This window comes from Agelaius phoeniceus, chromosome 29 (assembly GCF_051311805.1).
Source record: "Agelaius phoeniceus isolate bAgePho1 chromosome 29, bAgePho1.hap1, whole genome shotgun sequence".
In the NCBI taxonomy this organism is placed as follows: Eukaryota; Metazoa; Chordata; class Aves; order Passeriformes; family Icteridae; genus Agelaius; species Agelaius phoeniceus.
The window spans coordinates 4,445,285-4,473,031 of NC_135293.1; the positions used below are offsets into that span (position 1 = coordinate 4,445,285).

Sequence of the window (27,747 nt, forward strand, 5' to 3'; positions counted from 1 at the left end):
ATGAAGAACTTTACTAGGAAAACCGATCTTCCTTGCTGGTGCTGTTGAACTGAAACACAAAATATAACTTCCAAAATTTCTGTGAAGCTCCTTGTGCACAGGACAAGGGGTTGTTTGGTAGTGGGCATACCTGGGAAATTTCTGTTTTTAACAGAATAGGCTGAGTTGGAAGGGACCCACCAGGATGATTGAATCAAATTTATTTCAGCATATGTTACATTTATGGTATTGGTTTGGTGGCAGAGGAAGGCAGGGCTGCTGTGCAGTGCCCTGAAAAATGTGGGAAACACCACGAAGTAGCAACAGGAAATTTGTATGGAATTTATGAGCTTAGTGTGTTCTGCCAGAGCAGGATCTGGTCAGCAGTATTCTTATGGAGCCCTCCAGTGTGTTGTGCTGCTTTTAGTAAATCTGCTTTATTCCTTTGTGCATAGGACAGAACGTGTTTCATAGCTGTCAAAACCCTGAGGATCCCTCTGGTGAAGGTCCAGGCCTTTGTGGCACCAGTTCTTTGAGAAAAATTGAATGTTCTTTCTGAAATAATTTTGTGACAAACAGCTTCACAAAGAGAATTAAGAGCCACACTGAGTTTGTTCTAATCTGTGACAAGAAATGGTTAAAATGCATTGGCTTTGGTGCCCTTTGGAGTTAGGAAACAACAGTCCTTGGACAATTTTGTAGGGCTCTGTGTACTTGTAGGAAGCTGTTACTGGGATCTGTGCACACTCTGGGATTCAGTGAGGTCAGAGCAATATGTTGGCTCAGAACAGCTGGGCTGCAGCATGATGGGATTTTAAACTCTTCTGTTTGGAGTACAAATGGTGAGGTTTTGAAATAGATGGGATGATTCCTTTTCATAGGCTCACGAGCACAGCAAAAATCAAAACCCAAACCAGGATGTGTTCAGCTGATGAAGACATTGCTCTGGTAAAACCTGTGTGTTTGGGAATCCTTCAAACATTTGTCTTAATTCCAGAGAGTGGCTGCAAACAGCACAGGACTGTGCCTGTTCCTGGCTCAGCTGGAGAGAGCTGTAAAGCTGCTGTGGAGCTTTTGGGTGTGGATTCAGTGCTTCCAGGCAGTGGCCAGGGACATTGGCTAATTTTCAGGTGATGTTACAAAATCAGAAGGCTGTTTTAGAGGAACTAGCTGCAAAAATTCTTCCTCTTTTCCCTACAGTGTTTCCATTGTTCATTGTATCTGTTGAATGTTGCTCCAGTGCTGTAGTTCAAGCAATATTTGTGTGTCTCAAGATAAGGGTCTAAGCCTAAGACAGACACTCCATCCTGTTCAGAAAAGCAAATGTTTTAAAACAAACAGTGTGCTTTAGTGGGGAGGATATTGGCCATTGGTCTTGGCTCAACAGGAGTTTCTCCAGGAAGAGTTGTCTCTGGGAAGAAGCTACTGTGGTTGTTGAATAGCAATGATATGAAGAGAAATGAAGGCAAGATTGTTATTTGGACTTGTGATTTACTTGTGCTTTTTGCAGGAGGTTAGTTTATTTCCATGTCTTGGGTTTTGTGTTTTGGAATTTAATCCCATGGAAAAATCTGCCATCACTTATTCCCTCATGCCTCTGGGCAGTCTCTCCTGGTAGATCTGAGATGGAAAGTTTGATTCCTTTCCAGTCCTTATGCAGGTACCACATGAGTGTATTTGGTATTTCAGAGCCCATCGAGGCTGTACCTGGCACCCCAGTTCACAGTGGCTTTCTCACTGCAGCTCTTGGACAGCCCCACTGTCTTCTCACTTGGTGGGTTTGTGTTCTTCTGTGAGCCTAAATCTCACACCCCAGGCTGTGTCCTGAAGTCAGAGCAGGCCACATCTCCTCATTGAGGAGTTTTTTGTGTTCCTCAGCTCTTTAGAGGAGCTGGCAGTGCTGGAGGCTGCCTGGCCCTGGGGCTCACAGCCCCTCTGCAGCGTGTTGATTCCCTGTTGGAGGCATTTCCATTGTGTGACCCATTTATTTCGAGTTTAAAACACTGGAACTGAAGGGATGGAGGCCCCTAAGGATGTGAGGCAGGAGGGGGAGGTGGGTAAGGCAGTCCCTGCTCTGTGCACGCTCCCTGTGCCCATTTCTGGTGTTCTGGGGCGTGCTGGAGCTGCTGCTCCTGCGGCAGGGCCGGTGCTGTGTGCAGGGCATGAGGTGGCAGAGCAGCAGGAGCTCCCTCCCAGCTCTGACACCTTGTGTTTACTTTCCAACAGATGCTTTCGTTCCTGTGCTGTTTCCCAGGGCCAGTTCAAAGCCAGACTTGATCCTACTGCATTTGCCTGACTTTTCACTTCCAATACCTCATTCTCTCCCTTGCATTTGGAAAAGGGATCCCTTTGCTAATGGAAGTGGTGGTTTTCAGCAGTTTTTAGGTGTTTTTGTATGCCGTGGAGTAACTTCTCCTACTTTGTGCCTACTGCTTCAGGATCTGCTCCTCAGTGTGCTCAGGAGAGGAATGCCTTGTACCATAGGCTGTTAAAATATACTGGATTTTTGCCAAGATAGTTTTGGGATGTGAAAAGATTCCTCAAAACTCCCCATCATTTCATCTGAAAATGTGTCAGAGAAGAAGCTGGAAGTCAGCAGTGGAACACAGCAGCCCTTTACTGAGAGGAAAAAGCTTTTTTAACAACACAAGTGGCCTGTCCTCAGGTACCACTCAGTGAGCAGCAAGGGACCACTGGCAGGTTGGAAAGCCCAGGCTGACAGTGAATCAGACATTTCACAGCATGACACACAATGCTGCTCCCATTTAGCAGCAAACTGATAAATTATATCTGTTCTCCTAAATGTGCAGTAAGGGACAGGATATTTCTTTGATGCTGTTTGGCCCTTGCACAGTGTTTTTCATTCACCATTAAAAGTTTACTTTTCCCAACAAGGAAGCTCCTGTCAGATGCTGATGTGAGATGTTCCTTTAGAAAACTGAAATTATTAAGTAACAGAAACAGGTATTAATGAGTGTGCTTAGCTCATTCAGACAGTAGCCTTCTGTTTCAGGTGTCTTTGATTTACTGCAGGACACTTAAAGAGAGAGAAGGGGTTTTAAAAAGTCCTGTACTAAATATCTGTGCACTTCTCTTATAACATGAGAAGATTGTCCCCCTATTTTCTCAGAGACTCTGCTGTGTGTGCCTTCGTGGTTTTGGTAATTGATACTTTCAGGAAAAATCATATTGAAAAATTCACCTTTTCCTGTCTCTGGTGTTGGGTGAGAAGTATCTCATTGCTGGTTTACACTTAAACTGTTTTGGAAGAAAGGAGCACTCAGTGCTGCTGGTTGGGAAAAAACTTCAGTTACTAAAATAATGCTAAATGGGAGCAGCATTGTGTGTGAAATGTCTGATTCACTGTCAGCCTGGGCTTTCCAACCTGCCAGTGGTCCCTTGCTGCTCACTGAGTGTTAGCTGAGGACAGGCCACTTGTGTTGTTAAAAAAGCTTTTTCCTCTCAGTAAAGGGCTGCTGTGTTCCACTGCTGACTTCCAGCTTCTTCTCTGACACATTTTCAGATGAAATGATGGGGAGTTTTGAGGAATCTTTTCACATCCCAAAACTCTTCTGGGCTCAGAAGGCTGAAGGCCTTCTCGTGCTGTGGCTTCTGCCAGCCTGGCCTCAGCCCCTGGTGCAGTATGGGTATTTGCTGGTCAAGGACGTGGGATGGAGCATAATCAGGGAGTTTTGAGGAATGCTAAAGCTTGGTGGTGCCTGACAGAACAGAGCAGAGCAACTGCTGGGCAGTGCAGTTCATTGATGACAGGCAGCTCTTTCAGGCACTGCTGCTCGTCACTTACTGGGTGTCATGTACGTGTTGGTATCTTTGAAGGCAGCTCATTATTCCACCCACTTCCAAGTGCATCTACAGTTGCTATTGTTAATTCTTGGTGTGTGTGAATCACTGCAAAAGACAAAGTCGGAAGCAGAAACAATACACAAAGGGGGTTGGATAAGGACCTCACAGCAGTGTGGGACTGGCCTGCAGGGCCCGGGTGTGAGTGTCCTGCCTTACCTGCTGTGTCACAGTCACAGAGGGCCTGGGGCATGGCACACGAGCCAAGATGTGGGCAGTGCTCTCCTGTGATTACAGGCAGGAGCAGCTGAGGCTTTGCATTAGTGCTGCCTTTCATTAGCTTCTTGCTTTCTCCTGTATTAAATATTACTTAATTGACTGTGGCATGAGTGGGGATAATAGCTTTGTTCCCAGTCCTGAGCGTTTTAGAGCTGCCTCTGCTGAGGGTTTGAAATGCTCCAGACAGATCTGTGCTGGCACATGTGGGAGTAAATATTGTGCCTAGGCAGGGCCAGGGGAGAGGAAGAGCTGGCTGGTACCTAAGAAATGGAGTGACCATCCACTGTTCCTTTGGTGAGGCCAGGGGAAAAACAGCCAGAGAAATCAAAGTAAAATATGGATACAGATTGCATTTCTGCACTGTGATCAACTGCAAGGAGTTGTTTGTTTGGTGCTTTTTGTTGCAGATCTTTGTCCTGCTGCTGAGTGCACAAAATGGGGTTTTTGTGGTTTCTTTCCATCAGCGTCCATGAAAGTGACTGAAAACCTCTTCCTCCACAGTGGGGGTTAGTGATGGCATTTTTGTACAGACAGCACCTTTAGGTTTTTCACTTGGAAGTGCCCTTGGGAGAACACCCTGTTCCTGGTGCCCTGTGAAGGGCAGCGTTACATGGCAGCACCAGAAAGAACCAAGTCATGGGGCTGCTTACAAGGAAGCATTTGTGTTCATTGGATTATTAAAAACTGCTGATCATTCACACTGAGAAATTGAAATGCTTCATCATCTCAGGGGGAGTCTGCTAAAATCCAGGTGTCAGGAAGCATAAAAATATTTGAATAGAGTAAAAACTGCAGAAAATAACATTGGTAGTGGTAGTTTTAGTAGCTCAGAAAGGTGATTGAGGGTTTTTTTTAAACAAGAAGCAAATGTTGAAAGTAACTGAAGTAAGTGAGCCCTGTTGAATCCTGGGTGTAACTGGGTATTAGAAATGTTTGGTTCCTGCCAGCCCCACCTCAGTCACTGCCCAGCAGGCTGAGTAGTTTGTAAACCTCATAGCTGAGTGCTGGGTTTTGGATTAGCTGGTTTTTTTTTTATTATTATTTCCATGATGACCTAGGTGTTCAAACCTGACCCCTTCTATTGAGAAATTCCTGTGTTGGAAGCTGTATAAATGGAGGGAGGAGTCAATGTGGGAATGGTGAAACTTTCTTCTGGTTGGCTCAATCTATGGCAAAGCTGTATAAAATGTATTGCCCCAAGTGCATCACTGTGCTAATCAGCTTCAGCCTTGAGAGTGGATGTTGATTTAGTGTGAGTGCTGTGATTGTACAGCAGGGAGGAGGTGAACAAACTTACTTTAATTGCACAAATATTTGTGCTGAATTTAAGAAGTCAGGAATGGCCATGAACCATCTTTTTCATTGTCCTCCTTACCTTTCCATAACTGCCCAGTACTCACAGCTGTGCATGATTCAGTGTTAGAGCTTTGTAGTACTTCCAGTGTTACATTTTTATTTGATATTAATACGTCATTAAGCATCTTTTTTTGGTTTCTCTCTGAACTACTTCAGTCATCTGAGTCTCAGCAACAATAGCTACTTTAGTTTCCCAGGAGGAAGTGACTGCTTCCTCTGCATCCAGCAAAGCACGTGCTTTGATGAAGCCTGCCTTTATCAGAGCCTGAAACTGCACTGAGGTGTCTGGAACAAGCAAGTTGAAAAATCTACTGCAAAAACATTTACATAGCTTTTTAGTCAGTAATGTAAAAATAAAACTTTGGGTACATCTTGTATTTGCAAAGATGAACACTTTTATCTGACATCTCTCCAGGCTTAAAAGTTGTCTGCTCGGATATGGCTGAGACAGCACAGACCCCTGAGGATTGTTTAATTGCTGTGCAATTAAATTAACACATACTGTGATCAGACAGGAGATGTGCTTCTATTAAGTGACTGATCAGACTGGAGATAATGAAGGGACATCTCTAGGCCCTTGCTGCTGCTGCCTGCTTGCTGATTTACTGCTCTTGGGGCTTGCTGATTGCCACTCTCCTGATTCCCAAGGTGCCAGCAGTGATCTTGGCCTTGCCCCCCTGGGAGGGGGCCAGGGTGCCTCATGCAGCTCCAGCTTCCTGCATCAGTGCCCTTCTGTGGGCATTTCAGTGTGAAATCCTGAATTGTCTCTGGGTAAACCACCAAAGGGGAGCTGTCCATGGGAGACTGCCAGAACACCCCAGTGCTTGGAGGGATGCTGCAGGTGCCTGGAGTCACTTGGGACAAGCAGCTGCAACTCTACAGCTTTTTCTTTGCTGCAACCCAATCATTGTGTTCCAGCCCTGCTCAGAAGATCCTGTGTGTTTTTCTGTGGTGCCTTAAGGGGCTGTAGTGGCTGGTGTGGGGTTGGATATCTGCCCTGAAATTGGTGCACAGTACTTGCATAGAGAGCATTTCTCTGATTTTTTACAATGAGGTTCAAAGGTTTTAATTGGCTTATGAGTCACTTTAGGATGGATGTGTGCATGGATCATTCCAGATCTCAGTTGGTGTGTTTAACTTCAGCAAACATTAACAAAAGAAAAAACTGTAAACCTGCTTTTTGCATTCCTTCCTCTGTGTTGTTTGGCCAAGGAGTCTTGTGACCTCCCTGTGCTTGTAGCAGACAAGGGGCAGTGGGTAATGCATCGTGTTTCTAATAAATAATCGAGAAGTCTGCTGCAAATGAACCAGCAGAACCTCGTGCTCTGCTGTTGTCACTCAGAACACTGGGCTGGGACCTTAAGCCTACCTCAGGATGAGCCAGTAAATCCCTGGAAAGCTTCATGGATAAAACTAAGGCAGGTTAAAACATGTACAGCAATGCTGTTTGTCAACAGCTGAGTGAAAGATAAGCTTGGCTTGCTGAAAATGCCTTTCAGTTTCCTGAGCCCTTTATTGGAGCTGAGAGCCCTCTGTGCTGCTGGACTGAGGCTGTGCAGAGCCAGCAGGATGAGCACTGTGCAGTTCCCCATTCACTGCTGGTCCTTGTTCTGCTCTCAGCTGCTTTGCCATGGCTTTGGTGAAGTGACTTGTGAGGAGCATGTGTGGGAGCACATGCCTTGGGATTCTGTCTGTCAGCCATGGAGTAGCCTAAACAAAAGATCCTGTTGTTTATCTCCAATAGCCTTTTCTCCAGTAGTTAAATAATACAGTATTTTTATGGACATTAATGTGTAATATGTTGGTCTCTAATGCTGTGTCCAAGTCAGCAGAAAGCAGCACATTTTGCCCTTTAATGCCCTTGTCTGTCACTTCAGTTGATTCATTCCATGCTGTCCAGGCACTGCAAGCACTAGAGGTGTTCTCTGGCTGGTTCAGTGCTGTTGGACATCAAGTGCTGCTTTGGGGGGTTTGAGAGAAGCCTCACAAGTGATAAATGTTCCTTCCCAGCCTTCTTTCCAAGGCAGCTGATCTGTGCTGTGAATGGCATCTGCTGCCTGGAGCACAAACACACCTGAAAGTTCCTTCAGCTCCTCAAGGTGTTTTGGGGTGTGAGTGCCTTTGGTGTTGGGCATGGTGGTTGTGTTAGGAAGTTGCAGCAGTGGGCATCTTCCTCTCATGTGAGACCATCATGTGCTTGTGTGATGGTCTCAGTGTGATCTCATGGAGTTTGTCTCAAAGTCCTACCAAAAAATGATAAATCCTGTAGTGATTAAAACAGAAGAAATGTTACATTTTTTGCATATTTATTTTTATGTTCTAAGTATTCCAAACATTTCTGTTTCACCATGGTGTGGTTTCAGACATATCAGAAAATATCTTGCTCCTTGGGGCATTCACTGTTAATAATTCTTTCCTTAAAACACTGTATTTAACCCTGGAAGTGCAAGAGAAATAACAACTAATGTTTACTGATGTTTTGCTCTTTCATGTGGATGGAAGCACTTGGATGTTGCAGTGAGAGGTTTAAATCTCAAATCAAGTGCATTTGGTTTGCTGGGTTGCAACCCAAAGTGGTAGGAATGGGAGTTTGCCTTCTCATGAATTTAGAAGGTGGTTTATGGCTGAGATGAAATACAGCTTCTTAAATACTGCTGGAAATGAGTAGTTCACACGATTAAATTTAATGTCAAGGTTCTGCAATGATCTCCATTCCAGTCATTGGTGTGTTTCTGTCAGGTAATGACAGAAAGTACAGCATGGAGAGTCACATGTCCTAGGAATGCAATTGTTGTACAGGTTAGGGACTTGTTTAAACTTCATATACTGATTGCTCACAAAAGACTTCTCTTCCTCAAGCATCTCTGAAATTGTCAGCAAACCCCAAGTTCTGTCTTGGCTTGGAATAAAGCTTTAGTGTTTCTCAAAGTTAAGTCAAAAAACATGGCTGGGAAATAAAAAATCCTATAAAATGGCATTTTTGGCTTCTTACCATGACCCAGTCTCCCCTTCCTCCTTCCATTTCAAAGAGACTGTATATTTGATTCATGATGCCTTCTTTCTTATTTTAGCCACTCACATTCATTTACATGCACATATTTTCTAGGTGAGATCTTGGAATTCTTGAGGAATTTGGGCTTGTTTGAAGAAACAGCTTGTGTATTTTGTTAATGGGTATAAAATACTCCAGCATCTCGTTGGTGACATACTTTGAGAAATGCCCTTGGGACTGTGCTGTTCTCCCAGCTCCCTTGGGTGCTCTCTTCTCACATCTGCAGGCTGCACTTGGCTTTTGGCTGGGCTGCTTGGGCATGTTCCTGTAAGGCTCCTTGGGAGAGAGAACAGTCACCAGAGTGGTTGCTATAGCATTTCATTAAGGAGCCCTTCCACCGAGGCAGGGAAGGCTCCTTTCCCACTTGGCAGCCTAGCAGGAATAAAGAGAGCTCAGCTCCTGGCCTGCGCCCTCAGAGCCTCCAGCTCTGCCCCTGCTCCCACCCTTCCTCCTGAGAGGGTTCCTGTGCCTCATGGCTCTGCCCGAGGGGCTGCTGAGCATTGCCTGGCTCCCTCCCAGCCATCTGGATGGGTGCACACAGCTCTGTAAATGTTGGAGCTTAGAAATGCTCCTCAGTCCACTGATGTGGCCAGGGTGTGTGAGCCATCAGCACAAAACTGCAAACTGTACTGTCACAGAATTAGGAAGGAATGAATAACTAGGAAATACATTGATATTGTAATGAACACTGGGAGCATAAATGAACTCTGGGCACTGCTTGAACCCTTTCCTGAATCCTGGGCTCAGGTTTGGGCCCCTCATGTAAGGAACACATTGAAGGGCTGGAGCATGTCCAGAGCAGGGACTGGAGCACAAATGTGATGAGGAGGAGCTGGGGGGCTCAGCCTGGAGCAAAGGAAGCTCAGGGGGGCCCTTGTGGCTCTGCACAGCTCCTGACAGGAGGGGACGGCCAGGGGGGTCGGGCTGTGCTTGCAGGGAACAAAGGGACAGGACAGGAGGAAACTGCTTCAAGCTGTACCAGATGAGCTTTAGATTGGATATTAGGAAAAATTGCAGCATAGGAGGTGTGGTCAGGCTTTGGAAGGGGCTGCCCAGGGCAGTGGTGGAGTCACCATCCCTGGAAGTGTTCAAAAAACGTGTGGATGTGGCATTTGGGGCATGTTTTAGTGATGAACATGGCAGTGCTGGATTAACAACTGGTGAACTTGTTGATCCTTGAGGGCTTTTCCAACCTCAATGATTCTGTGATTCATGGGACCTCAAAAGCATTTAAGGAAAAACAGAGCTACTTATATCCTGGGAAATATTTGGTTTTAATTACCACACTAGGAAATTCCTATATTGAAGGATTTCTACAAAGACATAATCGCTGCTGGGCAAGATACCCAGATTTTTTTGCTGTGTCAGAATGTAAATGTTAAATGGTTTTTACTTCCAAGTACTTAGGTCTTGCTTAGTGACTGGATTTTTTTTCATTGCATCGAGTGGTTGTTCTCCCTTTTGCTGTGTGGTGTGACCCCAGTGAGCAGCAGGGGGACCTGTGGGTGTGGGTCTGTGCCCAGGTCAGGCTTCCCCAGCTCCACTGAGGATCTGCTCCCCCCTGCAGGTTCCCTCCCAGTTGTGTGGGTGTGAGATGTGGCAGCAGATCCAGCTGGGTGTGGTGCTTGCCTTTCACATTGAGGAGAGACTGCACAGATCAGTTTTCCTCATATTGCTCATTCACAGCAGTGCCACTGCACAGGATTAACAAAAAGTTAATACCTGCTGATCCTGTAAAGCTTTCTATATATAGTGCCTGTCATTCCTTGGAGTGTTTTGGGATTTGAAGTACAGCTGTTTCAGAAGGACTTCTTTCTGCTCTCTCTAATCCTTTTTTCAGTTCTGTAATGTGCTTTTCCAGAAGCTGGACTAACTGCTAGGCAGGGATTTGCCTGTGGGATGCTGGGGCTGGTGCCTGAGTTCAGCTCTGCCAGGCTGGGCACTACTGAACTTCTCTGTGCTCTGTTTTTTCCACCTCTCCTGCTCACACAGTGGTTTGTGCTCAGCTCTGAAGAGGTTGCCAGAAGATTAAGCTGATGTTTGAGTAGTGTGGGGATAGATGCAGTGGGAAATAAGTGAGGCTTTTGGTTGTGGATGTAAAGACTGAGAACCTGTGTCAGTGTCCTCCTGCCTTGAGAGCCATCACTGGGCCTTGCTCCCAGGATGTGGCAACAAGATACACAATGAAGGATTCTGTGACACTGTTCCAGTGTGCTCCTCTGTGAGCATAAAATATTCAAGGCCAAGTACAATATATTTGTGGATCAGTTGCATGTTGTGTAAGTCACTCTTTCAGCATTTTTAATGAAGTATTTATTTTCTACCCTCAGAAGGGTTTTTTTTAATTTATACTCAAGAGTTTAAACTTCCCATGTGAGTTGCCAGGACCTGAATCACTCTCAGGTGAGGGGTTTACAATCCCAAGTCTGTTTCTGGGTAAAGTCACCTGGACACTGTGTTGTTAGTGTTTGGGGGTGATGCCATCTCCAGTTTTGGCAGATGCAATCCACTCACCTGTATCCAGGAGAGCAGAGGGGATCTGCACACAGGACAGGGCTGTTTGGTGTTTCCAGTGCCCTCCTTTAGCATGAGAATTCCCACTCTAAGGACAGTATTTCTATCCCAAACACAGGAATTCAGGAATAGCTTAGATTCCCTCCATTCATTCATTCATTGTCTGCTGAGCTCCCCCAGCTGTGCCAGGCTGGCTCCAGAGCAGAGGGGCTCCAGCCCTTGCAGCATCTCCGTGCCTCCTCTGGCCTGGCTCCAGCAGCTCCACGTCCTCCTGCTGCTGGTGCCCAGGGCTGGGGCAGCTCTGCAGGTGGGGTCTCACCTGAGCACAGGGGCAGAGGGGCAGAATCCCCCCCTCCCCTGCTGCCCACGCTGGGGGCTCAGCCCAGCACAGGGGGGGTTTCTGGCTCAGTGCCCATGGCTGGGGCAGCCTGAGCCTCTCACCCACCAACACCCCAGGTCCTTCCCCCAGGGCTGATTTCCATCCATTCTCCACCTGCTGTTTCTACCAGCAAACTTTTGTGACTTGAATTGTGTCACTCCAGACATTTGTAAAAGACTAAAAACTGGTTGTATTAATGCCCAAAAATTAGTGTAAAGGGGAAAAAATGTTGATTAAAGTCAGGCCACTAGACACTTCTGTGCTGAAAATATCATTTTGGAGGAAGGTGGTGGTATTCAGGCAGGGATTAGGTAATCTGGTTCTGACCTGGTTCCTCTGGCAGCTAGGAATGTGAAATACCCTGGTGCATGCATGGCTTTGAAAAGAGAGATTATTTCTCTGCATTTAAATTTTCATTATTCCTGTAGCAGATGCCTTCAGTACTAAAATAATAATTAATTGTGAACTGGAAGAATCTTTGGCTGAGCAAATTCTGTGTATAAATTAAAATCTGTACAGATAATTTTAAATCACATGTTTGCCACATCCTTCCCACAAGCACAGATGTGATTGCTTGGAAAGATGTGAAGCACCAATATTTAAATGTAAACATGGTGACATTTGGCTCTTTGAATTGCTGAGAAATTGATAGAAATAACTGGTATTTATCAAAATGTGTAAATGGCAATAGGGCTGATGGAAGTTGAGAACCAGAGAGGGAGTTCCTGACTTTCCATGGAGCTTTCCATGGCTGGGGGGATCCAGGAAGCACCTGTGTCCCATCCAAGCCTTGTGTTGTGTCCCTGTGCTGCACACCCACAGTGTCATCATGGGCAGCAGGTCCATAAAGGGGCTGTTGTCATCAGTCCCCTCTCATGTGGGGGCTGTTAGCAGAGTGTGGCAGTTTGTCCTTGTCACGTAACGAGCGGGTGTTCTCTGACGTCCCTCTGGGGGCAGGGAGTTTGCCAGCAATGCTGAACTCTGCTTTTGTGCAGGCCTCTGTCTACTCAGTCTCATTGAACAACTTCATGGTTGCAGATTTATGAATCTAGAGCTTGGGAGTGAGTGGTGTGATTGTGAGGGAGAGGCAGAAGGGACAGCCACCAAAGAAACATCTCATACTTTGGGTTTTGTAACAGAGTTGTGATTCTTTTTAATAAGTAATTTTGTCAGAATTAAGTGCTTACTAAATTGTGTGTGTGTGTGAGATTGATGCTTGCAAATGGAGTTCTGCTGCTTCTCACCACCAACATGCTGGAAACTTGAGAAACTGGTGGAGGAGCTCAAATTTGTGTTTGTTTTCCTCAGGCAAAATACATCTCTCAGTGCATCGACGAGATCAAGCAGGAGCTGAAGCAGGACAACATCGCGGTGAAGGCAAACGCAGTCTGCAAGCTGACCTATGTAAGTGCCCTGCTGGTCCCATGGAACTGCATTCTGTCCTTCCCTGCTGGTCTGGAGCCTGCCCTGGCTCTGGGTGCCTGCTCTGCCTCCCTGCTCTGAGTGCAGCCTGTGGGACATCACTGCCCCAGCTCTGACATCAGAGCCTGCAGTTCCTGCTCTGTTTGGTACAACTGGATTTAATTGTGATGGGGCAGGAAATGAATCTCATTTAAAACAAGCAAGTTAAAATAAATTGTTTTTAGCTGGATTGGTTCTTATGACATAGTGACATGAGCACTTGAAACTGGGTTCGTTTCTCTTTGCTCAGTCCTTGGCTGACAAGAAGACAAATTTTGGTAAAGATTTCTTTTTGTGGCTCTGTTATGGTTTTTATTCAAAGAAAATCAGGAAGCAAACCATTCACACCAGTGCTTATATAACTGCCTATCATAGAATCACAGAATGATTTGGATTTGAAGAGACCTTAAAACTCATCCTCCTGCCATGGCAGGGACACCTCCCACTGTCCCAGGCTGCTCCCAGCCCTGCCCAGCCTGGCCTTGGGCACTGCCAGGGATGCAGGGGCAGCCCCAGCTGCTCTGGGCAGCCTGGAACTGGTGCAAACTGTTGAAAACTTGTGATGTCTTCCACTTACTGTGGGTGGGGCAGTACTGAGTGGTTCATTGCTCATTAACCTGTGATGCCTACAGTATCATTTTCAGACTCCTGTTGCATCAACAATTTTGAGACATGTCTTGACCTATTTCCTTGAGTCTCTTATTTGAGAAGTTTCTCTTGGCTTCTCTGCTCACAGTTACAGATGCTGGGCTATGACATCAGTTGGGCTGCTTTCAACATTATTGAAGTTATGAGTGCTTCCAAGTTTACATTCAAGGTGAGTTCTCTGTAAATGCAGCTGACCTTTACCTTTTGTGAAAAGCCAGGGCTATTTTTATGTGAAGACCACCTGAGATTCTTAGTACCAGGCATTTTTTATTCTGTAATAGTGTTATAATTTTTCATGAAAGATTTATTTTATGTTCTGTTGCAGACCTTTTTCACCAAACAGGGTGGAATGTTGCTTCCTAAGAAATTATTCCCTAATGGGGCTTTATACCTGAAACTCAGGAGTCAACACAAACAAAATAATTGTAGTAGACAATCCTACCTTATTTCTGCAGCTTTGTGGTCACTGAACTGTGTTGTAACAAAATAGAGAAGGTGGAGGTGGTTTTATTATCCCTAAGACAGATAAATTATCAGTAGAACATTACTTGTCTGAACTTTCTCTTTTTTGATATAAACCCCCATTTCTAGGGGAGCCCTCTGATGCCTCTTGTGTTATACAAACCTACTCATTCACCTGTTTAATATTGCTTATAAAACCTACTCATTCACCTGTTTAATATTGCTTATAAAACCTACTCATTCACCTGTTTAATATTGCTTATAAAGCCACCAGTTGTTTTCTAGTTGAACATTGTGTAAATTGATTTAAGAACAAGCCTTGTTTTCCTCCCTGCCTTTTCCCAGCGCATTGGTTACCTGGCTGCCTCCCAGTGCTTTCATGAAGGGACTGATGTCATTATGCTGACAACTAATCAGATCAGAAAGGTAAATGTTCAGTTCTTCATTCTTCTTGCACTCTCTCCCTACTTGTACTCTCACATCTGTTCTGAGTGTTTCTCCATGAGGAATACAGAGGTGTTTCAGTAGAATTCTTCATTTGCAGTCTCCTGTCATTCCACAAGCAGAGGGATTAATGAGACACTCAGGACTGTGCACATCCCTCCCTGTGCTGTCTCATACCAGCTCTGTTTGTTCAGCACTGAGAATGGGGACAGAAATAACTTTGCTGCTCTCTAGGCAGTGCTTATAAGAATGTAACAGGCAGGAAAAATGTCCCCATTCCTGAAGTAAAATGAGCAGTGGCTCAGGAGTGACATGGCTCCACAGCACTTCTACTTGGGAGGGATATTTTTGTCTGCAATTCCACATCAGACTTTGACTTCTCTGGTAGAATTGGGTCTAAAAATGATGAAGAGAGTATGGAAAGTTTTGTTCTGCATTCATGCACCCACATGTGCATTCATTTTCATAGAGCTTGATCACTTGGAGTTACTGGTTTGCAGCACAGTTTTCCCATTCTTGAAGTTACAGATATTATTTTGAGCTCTTGACTTTCATTTTTTAAGTATCACTGCTTTAAAACTTGAATGATCCAGTACAAGCTCTGCCTACATTTTTCCCATTTTTACATGGAACCAAAATGAGTTTTCCTTGCTTAAAAAAGAGCAGTGGGATGTTACCCTGTATCTTCCTAAAGAACCAGTGCTTTTCCTTTTATCTTTTGAACTATTTTGTGCTGAATGGGAATATCTATTGTCTTTATTATGGACTCTTTTTTTTACTGAATTTCAGTCACTTACTGGCTACTTGCACTTTGTGCCCAAGTTTTTATGTAAAAGATAAAAATCTTTGTATTTTCATGTTTCATTGATCCATCAACTTCAGATTTGAAGGATTTATCAGTTCTAAAAATACATTAGAGCCAGGATGAATTGCAGTTTTTTGCTCCTTAAGAAGTAGATTGCATTATTCTTAAAGCAGACTCTAATTTCCCACCACCTGCAGCAGGTTTTTAAATGAGATGTAAATGGCACAGAACCCCAAAGGCCTGACTATGTTTAGCTCTCCTGAAGCAGCTTCAGTATCCATGTGAATGTGGGCTCTGAATTCAGCAGTCCATGTGGGAATGCTCTGTGCAGCTGCATGTTGGTGTTTCCTGATACACAATTTATAGTCTGTACTTGAACATACCCATAAATTCATTTTACTATGGGTGACTTAAGCTTAGAAAGACCTGAAAGACTAAGGAGGGCTGGGTAGGATACTGACTCCAAATAGATCCAAGGGAACCTGACCAATAAATGTGTTCCACACACAGAAATTGTGTCCTGTCTTGGTGGACTGGAAGTTGTGGTGCTGCCAGCAGCTTGGGAGAAGAAGAATCTCATTTCTCTGCTAGATTGAGGTGGAACACCACTCACCAAGAGTGCTTGCTCCCAGTGAAATTCACACTTGGAATTGGACTTAGCAGGCTTAGTGTTTAATACCAGCTTTTTAGGACTTTAAATATGTTTGTGATCCTGTAATGAGTGTTTAAAACCTATTTCCATTCCCAAAACACCACCAAGGCATGATCTCTCTGATTACTTTTATTGCAGTCATCCATCTCTTGTTTAATTATGGTTCTTTGTTCTCATTATTAAACCCCAGGCTGGCTGTAGTTTAGCAGGTGTTAGTAGTTGATATATAAATATTCCCATGAAGAAGAAGCTCTGCTTCATTTATGTTGATTATATAAAACTACTCTGAGGAAGTTGTTTCTTGCCATTCTGTGTGATCTTAAATTTTTGAGCGTGTTTCTCTTTTTTCAGGATCTGAGTAGCCCTAACCAGTATGATACTGGAGTTGCACTGACTGGCTTGTCCTGTTTTGTTACTCCAGATCTTGCCAGGGACTTGGCAAATGACATCATGACATTGGTGAGTTCATAAGGTTGAAATAACTTTACTTTATAATTATATAGAATGTGAAGTTATTCAAATCTGGTAAATATCTTAAATTTACAACTGCTACATGTGAAACCTGCTGCTTCATTCTTGTGGGGGTTCTGGGGAGCTTTTACAGACCTTACTTAGATCAAGAGTGTCACTTTGAAATCCATCCATTGGTTTTGGTGATAAACAACAATATTTTGCTCTTGCCTCAAAGCTGAGTTTTCAAAAAGCAGTTTGAGTCTCCCAGGAAGAGCTTTGGTGGCAGCACAGGAGCTCTGGAAACACAGATGTGCTCAGAGCCTGACTGCAGTTGTTTCCTTCACAGATGTCTCACACAAAGCCTTACATCAGGAAGAAGGCAGTGTTAATCATGTACAAAGTTTTTTTGAAGTACCCAGAGTCCCTCCGTCCTGCATTTCCTCGCCTTAAAGAGAAACTTGAAGATCCAGATCCTGGTGAGTGGATTTTAGTGAATTCCTTCTGCTCTCACACATGGAGGTCCATGTGCTTGTAGAGTTTGTGGAGAGAAGAATTCGTTCAAAATGCTGTAATCATCTTTTGGGCACTGCCTCCCCTGTTTGAGCATAGGAGAGATTTGATGGGTGTTGCCATATTAAAAATATGTTCTTTAAAATGTCCATTTCTTCAACCCCAAAGCTACTGAAAATGTATCAGTGGGTTAAACCTTAATGGACAAAGCAGCCTAAAGTTTCCTGATTTGTTGCTTACTGAACTCAGCTATTGAAAATGTTTCAGTTGATTTCAGGGTTTGGGGTTCTGGTTTTGTTACTACTTGTGGCTTTTTTAGCAAGCTGCAGCTGTTGACTTGCAGTGGACACACTTGAAATGATTTAACATTCCTTAGTGTATTTTTAATTTATTTGAGTCCAGACTGCTCTTTGGACCCCTCAGGACTGTGTCAGTGCAGGTCAGCAGCAGCACAGGAAATCTGCAATTGCTCAGTATGAAATTCACAATTTTGCTCAGTCTTTAGGAGGTGATGCTGTTCCCTCACTGCACTTGTTTTAGGAATTCTGTGTGTGGTGTGTATCTGATCTCCACTTGATTTGTATCTGCAATTACAGAGAGGAATTTAATTGCATTTCCCAACTGTTTTATTGTGGGCATGGATTATTTCTCTTCCAGGGACAATGTTATTAAAGAAAGCAAAATCCCTCACCTGCAGAGAGAGGAAGAAATTGCCTGTTGAGCTTTGTGGAGTGAAGGATTTCTCTCTGCTAGGACACCCAGCCTGTCTAGACTAAAACATTCCAAACTGACAACTCAGGGGCTGAGCAATGAGAAGGGAGTGAACATGTCCAGTCAGATTGCTTAAGGAATTATTTTTGTTTTGTATTTAAACATTTGTAAAGAATACATATCAGAGAAATCAGGAGTGATTGGAAACTTTCTGGTGGCTGATTGTGTTGTCTGTGTCTCACAGCCAGCTCTCTACAGTCCAGGGCAGGGATGTGGCAGTGTGCTTGGGGAAAAGCACACAGGGATGTGGCAGTGGGCTTGGGAAAAAACACACAGGGATGTGCAGTGTGCTTGGGAAAAAGCACACAGGGATGTGGCAGTGGGCTTGGGAAAAAACACACAGGGATGTGCAGGGTGCTTGGGAAAAAGCACACAGGGATATGGCAGTGGGCTTGGGAAAAAGCACACAGGGATGTGCAGGGTGCTTGGGAAAAAGCACACAGGGATATGGCAGTGGGCTTGGGAAAAAAACACACAGGGATGTGGCAGGGTGCTTGGGAAAAACACACAGGGATGTGACAGTGGCCTTGGGAAAAAAACACACAGGGATGTGACAGTGGGCTTGGGAAAAAACACACAGGGATGTGGCAGTGGGCTTGGGGAAAAACACACAGGGATGTGGCAGGGTGCTTGGGAGAAAACACACAGGGATGTGCAGGGTGCTTGGGAAAAAACACAGGGATGTGCAGGGTGCTTGGGAAAAAACACACAGGGATGTGCAGGGTGCTTGGGAAAAAACACACAGGGATGTGCAGGGTGCTTGGGAAAAAGCACACAGGGATGTGGCAGTGTGCTTGGGGAAAAACACACAGGGATGTGCAGGGTGCTTGGGAAAAAGCACACAGGGATGTGCAGTGTGCTTGGGAAAAAGCACACAGGGATGTGCAGTGTGCTTGGGAAAAAACACACAGGGATGTGGCAGTGGGCTTGGGAAAAAACACACAGGGATGTGCAGGGTGCTTGGGTAAAAACACACAGGGATATGTGGCAGGGTGCTTGGGAAAAAACACACAGGGATGTGGCAGTGGGCTTGGGAAAAAACACACAGGGATGTGCAGGGTGCTTGGGAAAAAACACACAGGGATGTGCAGGGTGCTTGGGAAAAAACACACAGGGATGTGCAGGGTGCTTGGGGAAAAACACACAGGGATGTGCAGGGTGCTTGGGAAAAAACACACAGGGATGTGGCAGTGGGCTTGGGAAAAAGCACACAGGGATGTGCAGGGTGCTTGGGAGAAAACACACAGGGATGTGCAGGGTGCTTGGGAGAAAATACACAGGGATGTGCAGGGTGCTTGGGAGAAAACACACAGGGATGTGCAGGGTGCTTGGGAGAAAACACACAGGGATGTGCAGGGTGCTTGGGAGAAAACACACAGGGATGTGACAGTGTGCTTGGGAAAAAACACACAGGGATGTGGCAGTGGGCTTGGAGAAAAACACACAGGGATGTGGCAGTGGACTTGGGAAAAAACACACAGGGATGTGACAGGGTGCTTGGGAAAAAGCACACAGGGATGTGGCAGTGGGCTTGGGAAAAAGCACACAGGGATGTGCAGGGTGCTTGGGAAAAAGCACACAGGGATGTGGCAGGGTGCTGTTTTTTCTCATGCTGGACCAAAGCAGATACCTGGCTTGCTGCTGTATTAGAAAATAGCCAGAATTAAATAAAACCCTTTCTCAGTTTGCTTTTACATCCCTGTATTTACTGCCTCAGGCTTGGGAATGAGGCCAAACCATTGGACACACAGGTCTGACGCTTCAGCTGCTTTTGCTGTGGGGGTTCTGCACCAGAAAGTTCAATTGCAATGAAGGCATTGATGGGATTTGTGCTGTCCCTCCTGTTCTGCCCAGGTGTGCAGTCTGCTGCAGTCAATGTGATTTGTGAGCTGGCTCGACGCAATCCCAAGAATTACCTTTCCCTCGCCCCCCTCTTCTTCAAGCTGATGACGTCGTCAACCAATAATTGGGTTCTCATTAAAATTATAAAACTGGCAAGTATTCTGCTTTTTGTTTACAGGATTAGAGTTCTCATTAAATTACTTTGGGTGTGAAAATGGATTTCTTGCTGGGAGGCATAGTTACCGTTCAATCTGAATAAAAAGAAACCAGGAATATCTTTTAATGTTTGTGAATGTAACCAAAGAGAAAAATCTGTTAATATAGCTTGGTTTAAATACAGTGAGCTGTAATTTACATAATGTGTTGAAGCTGTTGAAAAGCAGCTATTAACTCACTTTTCTTCTCATTGGATAGTTTGGTGCTCTTACTCCATTAGAACCAAGACTGGGAAAGAAACTGATTGAGCCCCTGACCAACCTCATCCACAGGTTTGTGTGACAGATCCTGCCTTGTTCAGTCAGGACTGGGGCAGGCCTGGTGGCTGGGTCAGTAGCTGGGGTGAGGATGCATTCTATAATTTTTTTATTGACTTTTGGTACATTGGCTTCAAGTATCAAAAGATATTCTTAGATAAGGGTTGTTTCTGGAAAACCTGAGTGGGGTAAAATACCTTAAAGGAAAATCTCTGGGTGTCTGACTGTCAGCATGAATTCCCCCAATGAATAGATGAAAATTGGAGCAATTTGCTTTCCTTTCACTGCATTTCAAGCCAGAGATGACTGTGAAGGATGTGTAAAAAGGCTCAGCTGTGTATTTGCCTTTCCTATTTGCCTCACACATTTGATTCCTGACTTTTAGGAGTGCCTTACCCACCAAAGCAGCGTGACAAGGAATATATTAAAGCCCTTTCTCATGCATTTGGCAGCTCAGATGTGTTTTGAAAGAGGTTCTTACAATATATATGTTCTAAATGTAGATTAATAAAGTTGAAGTTATTTCCTTGGCCCTTGTCTCTTGCTGGTTTGTAGTGGTTCTAATTCTGAACTGAAATCAGGAAATAGATGCCTTGGGGGAATGCATGGATTCTCCCTGTTATGAAGAGGAAGTGTGATCTTATGCAGGAGTTGTTAAGTGAAAAAGTTGATTTCTTTCATGTGAGAGAGCAAGGTTTTAAGCAGATATCTGTGTAGCCTTGAGAGCAGCTCCAGCCAGAGGATTTCTGTCCATCCTCACATTCCTTTAAGGCAGGCTCAGAACAGACTAGCAGGTACCTCCAGGAAGTTGTCAGCACTAACAAATAGGTACAACCCACCAGAAATAGCAGGAAGATGGACAATCCCAGCTCCCACATCAGTAATTCTGAGTTGTGGGGACTGAATCCTCTTTGGCTTGGTCTCCATTCAGTCATTTTGGGTCTCATAATGAGTCACAGCACCCTGAGCTGTCCCACCAAGTGCCCAGGGAGCAGAAGTGGTGGGTTTGGTTCCCAGCATCCCAAGCTGACCCTCAGGGCATCACTGTGCCACTGGAGCTGTTCTCCTTCCCTGTGTCCCTGTGCTTGGAACCTGCTCCTTTGGGGCTTGGCAGGTTCCTGGTTCCCTCTTGTACAAATCAGCCTTTGCAGGGACCTCTGCAGTCCTCAGAGCTGCTCTGTCTGTGTGTTCAGCTGGCACAAGCAGCCTTGAATTTGAGTTTTGGGGGAGATCAGGCCCTGGGAATGGGTTGATGATTTCCAGGGATGGGAAGTGTGTTCCTGCATCCCAGTCCTCTGCTGCTGGGCCGTGACTCATTCGCTTGGAGAGAGACTTGAGCTTCTCCATCTGCCTTGTCAGGAGTTTTTGACCTTGGGCAGAGGATTTAATTTGATTCTTGGACAAGATTGCTTCAGTATTGTGTGACTGGTGCTGGAGTTTGAGTAACCACTTCCTTCCATATTCCTTGTGTCACAGTGCTCTTACTTGCTGCTTTTCCAGGGAGATTTTTGAGTTTTTAAACATTTGTTTAAAAATTCCTCCCCCCAACAGTTTTTAAGTGAGAATCATTTCATCTGTTTGAAGGGATATGGAGCAGAATATTGACAATGTCTTGTGAAGTTCAAGGTGCTAACTAGCTCCAAGATAGTGCTGACAACTCTTCAAAATGTGCTGCTTTATTCCTTATTTAATATACCTGATTTCTGTTTCAGCACCTCAGCCATGTCTCTCCTATATGAATGTGTGAACACAGTAATAGCAGGTGAGAACTGAAACTTGGAACCTAGAAAAAAAAACGTGATGAACTTTGTTATCAACTGACACCATCTGTAAACCTTTTTTTCTTTAACATAATGTATTCTAAAATGCAATAAGTCTCCTGGCAAACTTTGTGTTACTGTGGGGCTGAAATCCTTTGTTGTCAGTGGGTGAGGCACAGTCACTACAGCTGTGTTGTGTTTGCTGAAAGCTGAGGGCAGGTACAGACAATGAGATTATTTATATGCCAGATCCTAAATGTTGCTACAACTACAAAATGTACCAGCAGCAATAGAATTAAAACAAGTGATGTCTCTTTGCCAAGTTCTCTTATGTGATGATGGATCAGACTTTTTTTGTTTTTTTAATTTTGCAACTTTGCACTTTAAAAATGGGGTGTAATTCCTTAGAGGAGGCAGTTGGAATTACTGATTGGCAGTTTCAGTTTCTGGGGAAGGGAGATGAACTCCATAACTGGGAGGGTGAGAGAAAACAAAGGCAAAAAGGGATAACACAGTATTGCAGCTCAGGCTTGGCTGCAGTATCAGAGTGTGGAGCTCAGGGTTATTGACATGCACAGTTGGTCTGTCTGTCTCCTGGGGGTTCTTTGGATAATGGTGCAGAACTTTCTGTGCTGGGTCAGCTCAGAGAGGGAAGAGAGATCTGTCACTCACTGTTATTCCTTCAGCAAAATGAGGTGTCATGATGGGAGAGAGAATAACACAGAGGGAATTCCATTGTGGGTGAGAGTGGCCTTCACTGAGATCCAGTGGGGTCATCCTGTGGGCAGAGGGGGAATTCACCCACCCAGGACACCTCAGGGATGGTGATGTCAAACTCAGAGCCAGCAAATGAGCCCTGAAATGCCAGAGGAGCACCTGGCACCTCCCAGCTCTGCAGGTGACAGAGTCCAGCTCAGCTTCCCTGCAAGGCCAGAGGGCAGCACCTGCTCAGGCACAGCTGTGCCAGCAGCAGTTTCCAGGGTGAGCCCACCTTTTCTGCAGTGGGGCTGTGGGCTGCCAGAGCTCTCAAGTGTCCCATGTAATCAACAATGGCTAGCTTGATTAAAGCTCCAATCTAATCACATTAAACTCCAGGATCCATTGCTGCATCCCATTGCATTAGGAAAGTGCACAATTAAAAATTCAGCTGTACAGTAGCTGCTGACATATTAATAGCCTTGACTGCTATGTGATGTCAGTGAAATAAACCCTAGTAAGAGCAAAAAAGAGCAGCTTTGACCTGGCTGGTGCAGCTTTTTCCACCTTTACACTTTTTTCCCTGCCCTCTTATTATTACTGTTATGGTATATGAAACTGTAAGTTCATGTCACAACCTTCTCTCCTTCCTCCAGACCCCCCAAAAGTCCAGACCAACAGACAAACAATAATCTAGCACCTTTCCCTGAGAGCTGAGCTGGGTGTGGGCTGTTGGGTGGTGTTGTTGCAGTCACTCCCAGCACAGAAATTCTGACTGGAATTTGTGCTTCTGTTTCAGTTCTGATCTCTCTGTCCTCGGGGATGCCCAACCACAGCGCCAGCATCCAGGTGGGACCCTGGGTTTGGGACTTGTTCTGCTCTGCTGGGGGATCCCAAGGGCCAGGGAAAATGGGATTGTGTTCCTCTGCCAGGGGTTACAGCAGTAACTCCCTGAAGTGCCCTTCACTGTACAGCCCTGCAGATTGAAGCATTCCCTATATAAATTTTCCTACTTAATTCACTCTAAAATGCAGAGTTTGAGAGTTTTCCCAACTCTTTATTTTTTTCCTGCTATCAATACAGTCATACAGATGGTCCTTGTGTTTGGAAGTCTGTTAATGCAACAAAACCCTCTCACCTAGAGACCTCAGGTCTTGGTCAGATACTTCCTTGTGTATTGAGTAAACTTCATGAAGACCTACTTTAATTAAAGACCTGTAAAAAACACAGTGTGGTCTTTTTTTCCAGCTTTGTGTGCAGAAGTTGAGGATATTGATAGAAGATTCTGACCAGAACTGTAAGTATGGTGCTTTCTTCATGGAGCTGTTGGCCCCCAAGCACTGGGGAGATGCTGCAGCAGCCACAGAGGGGTTGTAGTGCCTGTTGTGCTGTAAACAGTTGCTGGGGCGTTTAATATGGAAATAATTTTTGATGGTGAGCACTTCTTTATAATAATATTTTTAAAAACAAATGACAGCAATTATTACTGCTGTTTGTGGTCTTGTAAATCTAAACCAGTTCTTTCCATGCTCTGGGATTTCTGTTTTTATAGACTGGCTGCTTGGAAAGCAGTGACAGCTATTTTCAGCAGAGTGAGCATAAGAGTAAAATGCAAGAGTGTTCACTTACTTTAGTGACTGCAAAGAATACTGGGAAGTTTTTAACTTTAAGATATCATGCTCAGCCCAAAACAGTGTTTCTATATTTGGAAAGAAGTTTTATTTTGTCTTTCACAGTGAAGTACCTGGGCCTGTTAGCTATGTCCAAAATCCTGAAAACACACCCCAAGTCAGTTCAGTCTCACAAGGATCTCATTCTCCAATGTTTGGATGACAAAGATGAGTCCATCCGACTCAGAGCTTTAGATCTCCTCTATGGCATGGTATGTTCCTACATTTATTTCCTCAGCAACCCCACTGACCCTTTAGGAAAATAATGATTAAGGAAAACATGCAACATTGTCTGCCCACTCCACAGCAGACTATTGCTAACAACTCCTGTATCTTTTCTGGCAGTCCTTTATTAGTCCTACTTAGGACAAGTAAAATATCTGGCTCAGCATGAGGGTTTTAAAAATTCTGATTCAGACTGGATGGAGTTCAGGCCCTGTTGAAAATCACCCATTTTGAAATCAATTCCATTGGGTGTTAATAATTCCTAAATTTGTTTCCTTTATAAGCAAAAATGTTTTAAACTCTTAAACTTGCTAATCTGGCAGTAGAAGAGTCACTTTCTCTTGGATTTCTGTATTGCTGATAGTAATTCTGATCCTCAGCTCTCCCACAGCAAGGTCCTCACAGAATCAGCTGGGTTGGAAAAAACCTTGGAGATCATTAAATCCAACTTATGATCTAACACCATTTGTCAGCCAGGCCATGGCACTAAGTGCCACATCCAGTCTTTTCTTAAACACCTTGTAAAAAGCTGGCTCTTCTGTAACAAAAATATTGAACTGTATTAAACAGGTTCATTTTTGGATTGGGGCCCACAGAGATGGTTCTGGTTTCTTGTTAACGTGATATGGGTCCAGCAAAGATCCAGCAGCTGCTTTACTGGAACTGGAAGGACTTGGCTGTGTAGGAAAGTGGTTGAACCCTTCACCACCTCTTTAACAGGTCTCCAAGAAGAACTTGATGGAGATTGTGAAGAAACTGATGATTCACGTGGATAAAGCCGAAGGGACGACGTACCGAGATGAGCTGCTCACCAAAATCATTGACATCTGCAGCCAGTCCAATTACCAGTACATCACCAACTTTGAATGGTCAGTGCTGCCAGCTTGGGGCTCATCACAAAGACAGTGCAGGGTTGTGTTGGGAAGGATGAAAGTTGGACAAGAAAGTCTCACAGATATGTATGTTTAGCAGAAAGATTTTTAAATGTGGAGTCTGATGAAGGAATAGAGTTGGAAGCAGGTTTTGATATAGAAGAAAAGAGTTGCTGAGCCAGTCTTACTGGATAACCAAGAAGGCAAAGGGTGTGTTAGTTAGAAGGGGTATTTATGGCTTAGAGCAAAGGATAAACCCACCTGAAACAAGATCTTTTTACCAAGCAAAAAGATAGCACAGGCAAACAAGTCAGCAAAGTTGCAAGTAGAAAAAAGGTCTCAGAATTTTCCACTGCAAGAAAACTGAAAAACAACTTCTAGCTTAAACTGTAATGTACTGACTTTTAGTGATTGGAGAACAGTAACATGAATATGGTAATGATAGTAGTTATGATAGGCTATAGATAATAGTTAAGGTATTGATTGGTTCTACTGTATTAAGATGCCCAGCACAGAAAAGCATATAAATGCTTTTTACATGGCATTGTAAAACCAAAGCATCTCCAGGCCTGCCTGCAGCTGGAGCTGCCACTGTAGGCACAGCTCTGTCACCCACCACCCTGGACTGCTGGAATGTCTTAGATACAATAAACTGCATTTTGGAGAGCAGCCTGGAGTCCCACACCCCTCATTTTGGCTCTCAAGTGGTGCCCAACATGGGGCACCATTAATAAGAGGGATTGGTAAGAGCCTGAATGAGGGATGAGGGTCTCCAGGCCTGCCTGCAGCTGGAGCTCACAGCTGTGGGCACAGCTCTGTCACCCATGATCCTGGACTGCTGTAACTCTTGGATACAATAAACTGCATTTAGGCTCTCAAGTGGTGCCCAACGTGGGGCACCATTGGTAAGAGCCTGAATGAGGGATGAGGGTCTCCAGGCCTGCCTGCATCTGGAGCTCACAGCTGTGCACACAGGCTCTGTGCTGGAACCTCTTGGATGGAATAAACTGCATTTTGGAGAGCTGCCTGGAGTCCCACACCCCTCATTTAGGCTCTCAAGTGGTGCCCAATGTGCAGCACCATTAATAAGAGGGATTGGTAAGAGCCTGAATGAGGGATGAGGGTCTCCAGGCCTGCCTGCAGCTGGAGCTCACAGCTGTGGGCACAGGCTCTGTCGCCCATCACCCTGGACTACTGGAACATCCTGGATACAATGAACTGCATTTTGGAGAGCTGCCTGGAGTCCCACACCCCTCATTTTGGCTCTCAAGTGGCGCCCAACATGAGGCACCATTGGTAAGAGCCTGAATGAGGGATGAGGGTCTCCAGGCCTGTCTGCAGCTAGGGCTGACAGCTGTGGGCACAGCTCTGTCACCCATGATCCTGGCCTGCTGTAACTCTTGGATACAATAAATGCATTTTGGAGAGCTGCCTGGAGTCCCACACCCCTCATTTAGGCTCTTACAGGGTTGTGCTCTGATGCCCAGCCATCCCTTCCCCTTTGCCATAGGTACATAAGCATCCTGGTGGAGCTGACCCGGCTGGAGGGCACGAGGCACGGGCACCTGATCGCGGCGCAGATGTTGGACGTGGCCATCAGAGTGAAGGCCATCCGCAAGTTCGCGGTGTCGCAGATGGCCATGCTGCTGGACAACGCCCACCTCATCGCCAGCAACACCCAGAGGAACGGCATCTGCGAGGTGCTCTATGCTGCTGCCTGGATCTGTGGGGAGTTCTCTGAGTAAGTGCAGGCACAGCCTGCTGTGCTCTGAGGGGCAGCTTCTGGGCAAAGCTTTTGGTCACTGAAATGTGGTTTTGAGAGAGGGTTTAGAGTATGTCCCTTAATGCCACCAAAGTAGTTGTTTTTATCTTGTTCCCTCACACTATCGACTCCTCAGCTCTTTCTAGACAAGACATTTTAAACTATCTGATCATTTTTCCAGTCTGTCCAGCCTTGCCCACTCATGCAGGAAGCTATAGTAGTAAATCATAGAATCCCAGAATATGCTGAGTCTGAAGGGACCCACAGGGGTCATTGAGTTTAACCCCTGTCCCTGCACAGGCACCCCAAGAACCCCACCCTGAGCAGCCCTGGGAGCTCCTGGAGCTGTGGCAGCCTTGGCACCATTCCCTGGGGAGCCTGGGCAGTGCCCAGCAGCCTCGGGGGGCAGAACCTTGCCCTGAGCTCCATGCCAAGGCCTGGCCCAGCTCCAGCCCTTGCTGGGCTCCTGTCCCTGTCCCAGAGCAGAGCTCAGCCCCTGCCCCTGTGCCTGCCCTGGGCAGGAGCTGCAGCCCCCAGGAGCCTCCCCTCAGTCTCCTGGGCTCCAGCTGAACCAGCCAAGTGCCCTCAGCTGCTCCTCAGCCCTTCCCCAGCTCCGTGTCCCTCCTTTGGCCACTCTCCAACAGCTTTGGACCCTTCTGGTTTTGTAGGTATAACCTCTTAGATCTTGAGACGTTGAAGGAACTCCTTAATCATGAACATGTTTGAATTAGTTCTTTCTCTCCTCCCTATTTTGCCCTTGTTAAAAGGTTTTTGCAGGGCCCCATTTTCCTGGAAATTAAAAGTTGTCATCTTTTTGCTCAAAATTTTTCAGTGCCCACAGTAGTACAGTTTTTGCTGTTCTTGTACCAGTATATTTTTTT

The 27,747-nt window shown here is 45.2% G+C and overlaps 1 protein-coding gene across 2 annotated transcripts in view; it reads left to right on the forward strand.

Moving 5' to 3' along the window:
* The window catches only part of AP3D1 (adaptor related protein complex 3 subunit delta 1), a 45,428-nt gene that overhangs the window by 1,125 nt on the left and 16,556 nt on the right, over positions 1-27,747 (forward strand). For both annotated transcript variants that reach the window (XM_054650315.2, XM_054650316.2), the window contains exons 2-14: positions 12,669-12,764; positions 13,558-13,638; positions 14,277-14,357; positions 16,184-16,291; positions 16,632-16,761; positions 19,421-19,560; positions 19,823-19,896; positions 21,594-21,643; positions 23,137-23,186; positions 23,586-23,634; positions 24,074-24,219; positions 24,953-25,101; positions 26,615-26,845. In XM_054650315.2, coding sequence (XP_054506290.2) covers positions 12,669-12,764; positions 13,558-13,638; positions 14,277-14,357; positions 16,184-16,291; positions 16,632-16,761; positions 19,421-19,560; positions 19,823-19,896; positions 21,594-21,643; positions 23,137-23,186; positions 23,586-23,634; positions 24,074-24,219; positions 24,953-25,101; positions 26,615-26,845 — 1,385 coding nt within the window. The remainder of the gene's footprint in view (positions 1-12,668; positions 12,765-13,557; positions 13,639-14,276; positions 14,358-16,183; positions 16,292-16,631; positions 16,762-19,420; positions 19,561-19,822; positions 19,897-21,593; positions 21,644-23,136; positions 23,187-23,585; positions 23,635-24,073; positions 24,220-24,952; positions 25,102-26,614; positions 26,846-27,747) is intronic.